Below are 7,121 nucleotides of genomic sequence, written 5' to 3' on the forward strand. Positions count from 1 at the left end.
AAGAAAAGAAAAGAAAAGAAAAGAAAAGAAAAGAAAAGAAAAGAAAAGAAAAGAAAAGAAAAGAAAAGAAAAGAAAAGAAAAGAAAAGAAAAGAAGGAAAAACTGTGTTTGCAGGAGGAGAGGGAGGAAGAGGGTGACCAGTAGATTTGGACATCATTGAAATAATGTATAAAATTTGGCATAACCTTAACTCGGTTTTCACTTCTTCACAGGACCAAGTCTGAAGTACTTGGTTTGGAATACTGTAGTTGTGAAATACTTTCACTGATTTTCTGGTATTTGTAGGCCTGCTGCTCTCTAAATKAATCAGGGTAACACGAGGGAAAGTCACGTGGACTGATAAAGCTTTCAGCTACTTAATTGATTGCTTCTTGCTTTTACAAGGGAGTAATGCCCCCTGTGGCAGTGTGTGATCAGACACCCGATTTTATATGTAATTTTTATGTAGAGTTGGTCKGTGACTCTTTATTCTGTCTCCCCTTTCTGGCCTCCCTTGTAGATAATTGCTGTCATGATGAAGTCTGAGGTGTGAGAAATAAGGCTGATGAGAGAAATCACTTCCCCACAGAGGTTACAAAATCCCTTCTATTATGCAGCAACTTCAGCTTGTGCCACTTCCATAACTGCTGTAGCCAGCATTTTCCTCAGATGATTTCCCATTTATCCCATTAAAAGCACTAGAGGTTATCCCATGTTAACATTCCCCAGCCACATTCTTTGTAGTTCTTGTTCAAGTTCTTCTCTTCCCTGTTTTTGTGCCATAGCTTGGCTCAAACAGCTCTCAAATGTTTTGAGTTCCCATGGAAGCTTCTCCTCTGTGTTGACATCCTTGCCTGCCTTGTTTAGACATGCAGAGTCACATATTTGGTGACTCCTCAGCCCTGAATTTGGGACTGGAAAATTCTGATTTGATTTGGGTAGAAGTGTGGAAATCTGGTGCTCGGAAAAGGAAGCTGGGGTGAAGAAAATAGGAATAGTGCAGGGTTTTCCTTAAAGTTTGAACCTTTAAAAGTGCGGGAAAGTTGGTGGGAGAATGCTTCCATGCATTTCCAGAATTTCTTCAAGGGGTTAAGGGACCTGTGGGTGCAGTTATCACCAAAACCAGGCATAATCAGCTCTACCAGGGTGTGACGTGGTGTGACAGAAAGGAGATTCTATCACTTTCCATTCAGCAAGTCTGTGCTGCAWACCCTGAGTCACACGCTGCTGCTTTTTGGGGGGCAGCAGATAAGATTTGAGATTTGTTGTTGTGAAAGATCACCTTTCATCACATGAACTGCAAGGATTCCATTCTGCTGCTTAAAACTTGGGGAGTACACCCAGAGAATGGGTTACCAGAACCAAAAATTAGGGTTACCAGCAGCTCTGGGCCATAATAGCTGCTCCACAAAAACCCAATTCATCAGATCCYTAACCACMTGAAGCTTTTCTAGGCCAGCCTTCRGGACAGGGRACAAAAGGCAGYGAAGAATTTCCRTGGAAAGCAAAATATCTTACCCACAGCRCCACTTCAGCTGAACAATCCCACRCYCAAAGTCCTCAGCAGAACATCAGGACCCCCAAAATTCCTTACCATGGCATTCCTTCCAACCTGATGCTGTAAACTCCCTGGATTAGCTCAGATCATGCTAGGAATGAGGAATGAATAGAGAACATTCCTCTAAGGAGTTGCACCACATGAAAGAATAAGAAAAGAAAAAGAAGGAACAGGAACTACAGTCTGGAAATAATAACTTACAGATACAACTTGCATTCTTCTGTATATTGCATTTTTATGACCAATTAATTTTGTTTATTTCTTATGTATAATATTTTTTATTTATATTTTAATTTATGTTTTACTCTGAGTTTGCTCAGCTTAATTTGTTGCTTCTATTTTTTTTTTTTTTTGCCTTTTTCCTCAAGATGTGGGTGAGGTTCCAAGCCTGGCAGTATTTAAGAAGCATTTGGACATTGACAGAGGCTTAAACTTTTGGTCAGCCCTGAAGTGGTCAGGCATGATATTTGTAGCAGTCTAAATTGCTAAATTATCTAAGTGATTAAATTATAGTCCCTTCCAAACCTCTCAAATATTCTATTGTATTTCTTTCTATCTATTACCTCTAGGAGAGAGGAAATTCCTGCTTGTACATTTATAAAGGTGCTTGACCCCCTCATGTCTTTGGTGTCACTRTCTAATTAATGTTTCCCACAGAAACTGCCATGCAGACATSCAGAAAGGGAAYTAATGGAGTTCCTTTGGCAGTCAGMAAAKMTATTAAAAACTTAGGTTCAGTTTRGAAAAATCAGATTTTAATCTGCTCAAAAGAGCCATTTTGCTTTGTCGCAAATATTTCTTTTTTTCTATTCAGGCTTGATGATGCATCTATCAAGACAAAAGTTCCAGAAAGGACCATCATGCAGGTTTGCTACACTGCAAGAAAAGGAAGACTGGATTACAGGAGCATAAAAGAGTGGGATGTGTGAGGGAACAAGTGAATATCAGGCAGTTATCACGTCATAACTCGATGCTTATCTCCTTAGCAGCTGACATTTTCATTGTGAAAAGACAGGTTGCAAAACCGATTAGCGCTGCTTCATGTGGGTGAAAAACCAAGGAGCTGGAGCCTTGATGATGCAGGAGTGCTGCAGATGACTGAAGGGCTTGTTCCCAAATGGACTGTCCCGTTGTAAGGACCTGATGCCACGGTGGAGCTGGGTGCTGTTATCAGCATTTCCATCACAGTGAACAGTGTCAGCAGCATCCTCCMTGTGACAGGCGGCTCCCTCTCTCASCAGGTTACCTGGTTCATCCTGAGGGAATTAAAGCTCCATTTATCTGAAGTCTTGACATAAATCCATGTAAGGTCTTAAAACTTYGCCACCATTCTGGGTGCTTGAGGGCAGTTGTGCAAAAATCTAAAGCTCCAGCTAAGCTCTGGCTTGGCTCCTGAAATCCTCAGCTGGACCTGGCCTGGAACACTTCCAGGGATGGGGCAGCCACAGCTCCTCTGGACACCCTGTGCCAGGGCCTGAGCATCCTTACAGGGAAGGATTTATTCCCAATATCCCATCTAACCCTGCTCTCTGTCAGTTTGAAGCCATTCCTCCTTGTCCTGGTGCTCCAGGCCCTTGTCCGAAGTCCAGCTCTGTTAAGCCTCTTTAGGTACTGGAATTGTGCACAGAAATTGGGGTGTTTGGGGTCATTTTGTGTGCTACATACACTAAAAACCCTTTAGGGAGAAAGATTTTCCYTGAACCAGTGGCAGCTACTTAACTTTTTGCAGGATTTTAGGGTCAGAGAAAGGTTGGGCTGATGATGTTAGAGGTTGGACTTGATGATCTTGGAGGACTTTCCCCACCTTAATTCCATAAAGCAGCTAAGGAGGTGTGAACACAGGACAAGGAGGGGGTGGATTGTTCCTCCTTTTCTGCTGATTRTTCAATATTGAGTTTCCAGTGTAAGAGGGGAAGCTAAAAGGAACAAGTTGTGGTGCATTCCTGAASGTGTGTGCTGGTGTCTTGCAGATGGCTTATCTCAAATGTTATGAAAACACTCTAAAAAGCACAAAAGGCCTAAAGGGATGGCAAAACCCAGGATTTAGAAAAAAAATGCTGACTGTGACAGGGGAGAACCAAAGAAACAGGTTAATGATAAAAATTAAACTTCTTGTTAAGGCAGCTCTGACTCTGGGAGCTGGCTGAGAAATCAACTTTAGGACCGTCACACCTAAGGAGAAGAGCCAGAAATATTGTGTAAACAACTTAATTGATAGAACTAGATGAGATTTCTCCTGGTTGTTTTGCACCAACATTCCTGYTGGAAATCTAGACTGCAGAATCATTATCAAATGAGAGTTTTATCAGCACAAGCAGACTCAAGAGCAAACAAGCACTGAGGAGAAAAAAGGCAAGTAGATGCGTGAGAAGTGTTRTAAATTTAAAGGAATTAATTCAAATTAATTGATCATCAAAAGACAGTAACTCTGATAAATTAATTGATGTACTTTGAAAACCCTGTCCTAATTGTGGGCTCCTCCATCTGGCTTCTTGATGATGTGGGTTTTAACAGGTGGTTTTCTATGGAATAAAGAAATCATCCAGTCAACCACAGTTTTGAATTTTCAAGATTGGGTCTCTTTTGACAGGAAAATAYTATGTGGATGTTGTGACTGTTTAGTAAGAAAGGAGCAGCATCATCAAGTGCTGTTCAACAATTAAYACTCATTTCCTGGAGTCCCTAAGTCTAATTAATGATTTTACAAAAATGCAGGGGGGAAGTGGGAGGTGAAGAAACAGCACTTTGACAACTTGCCATCAGAAGCTGATACCATATTCCATGTGTGCCATTCCAGGTTTATCCCAGGCAGCAGCAGCATCCAGGGGAGACCTTCGAGGATGATTCCAGCCAAGGACCCTGTGAGAGCTCCCTGCTTGTTGCAGGTGCTGGAGAACTGGACATAGAGAAACACAAATTCTAAACATAATACTGAGTTTACTGGAGATTGGCGTGRTTTGGTTGTTGGGKTTTTTTTCAGCAGGGCATAAGAATGTGCTGAATTCACGTTTCATCCAAGGGGTTCATGGATTTATACACTCTGCAGATGTGTATTTTTAAGGGAAGTTTTCCCTGTCCCAGCCTGTCCTGGGGACAGAATGAACTTGCTGAAAACCCCCTTAAGCGGTACCTGCGGGTAGTGGGGGGCTTTGGGTCCTTGGTTCGCACAACCGGGGCAGGAAAGGGGCAGTTTTGGGGGGCAAACCCAAGCCCGAGGCGCTGGAGCGGGTGGAGGAGGCGGGGACCGGGAAGAGGGGCAGGTCCCTCCCTTAAATGCCGCTGCAGAGAGGGATGCGCGGCTGGAGGGAGGAGGGCAGGAGACAGGATGGCACCTCCGGGGGGTGACGGGGAGGTGCAGGATGGGGACAGAGATGGGGACAGGGATGGGGACAGGGACCGGGCCCCCGCGGCGGGGCTGCGGCTCCTCACCTGGGAGGAGATCGGGCAGCGGAACGGGCGGGGGCCGGCGCCGCAGGAGCGCTGGCTGGTGATCGACAGGAAGGTGTACGACATCAGCCAATTCTACCGGAGACACCCGGGAGGGGCYCGGCTCCTCGTCAGCCACGCCGGCCAGGACGCCACGGTGAGCGCGGGGGATGCGGGATGCGCCCGAGGAGGGGACCCGGCAAAGGTCGGGAAGCGCTTGGGAGGCGATCTCGGTGGGGCTCGGAGTACGGGACACGGTCGGGAGTGCCTCGCCAGCCCCGTGCAGTGGGAAAGGGCAATTGAGGAGACGCAGCCTAAGGGAATGCGATCAGAGGTGTTGTTCCAGCCAAGTCCGAGCAGCAGCTGGAGCGAGGCCAGAGGAGCACATGGGGAGGATGGAGCAYCTCTGCTAGCTGGGAATGCTCASYCTGGAGAAGAGAAGGCTCCAGGAAGACCTCAGAGCCCCTTCCAGTCCCTAAAGGGCTCCAGGAGAGCTGGAAGGGGACTTTGGACAAGGGCCTGGAGGGACAGGACAAARGGGAATAGCTTTAAACTAGAAGAGRGGYGATTTAGWTAGGATATAAAGAAGAAATTTTGRTGATGRRGGTGGTRAAACACTGGCAYAGGTCTCCCAGAGATGCTCCATACCTGGAAGCACTCCAGGTCGTGTTGAATGGAGCATCCTGATCTAGTTGGAGATGTCCTTGCTCATTGCAGGGGAGTTGGACAAGATGAGTTTTAAAGGTCCCWTCCAATCTAAACCATTCTGTGATTCTTAAGTCTTCAGGATTCCTCTTATCTCCTGGTCTTGTTTGTGCAATTGCCGTGAGYTGCAGCAATTTTTCCCATATATAAAGGATATTTGAGACTTGTGGAAATCAAAATAATTTTCACTCCATCAGGTTTAAATTTCAGATTCTGTATTAATTGAACTTTGCATTCTGTAACTTCCATCGCTCATTGCTCCACTTACTATTGCCAGATTTCTTTCATTTTAGTGTGCTGGAAAATCCCAGACAGTGGATGAATCAGATATTTTGTTTCCGGGATCTGAGCTGGTCCTTGTAGGTTGTTTCCACATCCAAATCATTAAGCCCTGCAGGACTTGAGCCACTTTTGTGTCCATCCATCTTGAATTAGGTCCAGTGCTTAATCTTTYTGATGTTTATTATGAAAAAATCAAGAAATTATCTTAGTTTGACTGGAAGCTTTTAACCAAGAGCAGTGAGCCATGAAAAGGAGGCACCTCAGTAGAGGATGAAAAGCACAGAAGGCTCTTAGTGAGCAAAGAAATCTGAGGAATGAAAAAAAAAAGAATATAACTAATGCCACCATTTAGTAAGGGTGACACTGCACGAAACTTTGTAGTACTTTTGACGCCACAATGGTTTTTTTCCCGATAAAATTTGGATTTCTTTTCCTTTGCTCTTGTGCCTTTGCAGGATGCCTTCGTGGCATTCCATCCTGACAAGGTGCTGGTGAACAAGTACTTGAAGCCACTGCAGATTGGGGAGCTGGCACCGGACCAGCCCAGCATTGAGCCCACTAAAAATGTGAGTTTGTCCTCATAAATCAGATCAAAGGAGATTAAAGGGAAATACTCTGAGATTACACCTTGTTCTTCTCTATCAGTAACTCCTGGARTGAGGGGATCCAGGTTCCTCACATTTTTTTGTGCTACTCTTAGAAACAATGCATGAATACGAGTCTAAATCCACATTATGAGGTTGTGAATGACATTCCTGAATGATGATTTTTTTCATATCATAGCAGCTCTACCTAAATAGGAGAGCCTTGTTTAACTCTTATTAGTAGCACAGTTACCACCTCTTCCTTCACTTCCTTTGGAAAGAGCCAACCAAAAGGAACAGGAATAATCTCAGAGAATAAATATTCTTCTTTGACAGTAGGTTCTGATTTTTCTGATTTTTAATCGTCCCCTGATAATCCTGGGAAAGGTAAAGTGAAGGCAAATACARGGAATAATTTCATCCAAAGACTTGCCACAAGGTGGCATGGGAAGCTCATGCACACAAAGTACCGCTTCCACTAGGCACAACTTCCAACTGAGCTCTCTGCTGCCTGCCAAGGATTTGATGGCACAAGCACCAAGGATTCGTTTTAAGGACTGGGATGCAGACATTGTGATGGTTGCTCC

The 7,121-nt window shown here is 44.6% G+C and overlaps 1 protein-coding gene across 1 annotated transcript in view; it reads left to right on the top strand.

The window, feature by feature from the left end:
• The first annotated feature begins 4,855 nt into the window (after positions 1-4,855).
• The window catches only part of LOC130580095 (acyl-CoA (8-3)-desaturase-like), an 8,377-nt gene continuing 6,111 nt past the window's right edge, over positions 4,856-7,121 (top strand). Inside the window, exons 1-2 of the mRNA XM_057377370.1 lie at positions 4,856-5,120; positions 6,406-6,516. Coding sequence (XP_057233353.1) covers positions 4,863-5,120; positions 6,406-6,516 — 369 coding nt within the window. The 5' untranslated portion in view covers positions 4,856-4,862. The remainder of the gene's footprint in view (positions 5,121-6,405; positions 6,517-7,121) is intronic.

The sequence above is a fragment of the Malurus melanocephalus genome, unplaced genomic scaffold, assembly GCF_030028575.1.
Source record: "Malurus melanocephalus ecotype Western Australia unplaced genomic scaffold, MMel_1.1 scaffold_310, whole genome shotgun sequence".
In the NCBI taxonomy this organism is placed as follows: Eukaryota; Metazoa; Chordata; class Aves; order Passeriformes; family Maluridae; genus Malurus; species Malurus melanocephalus.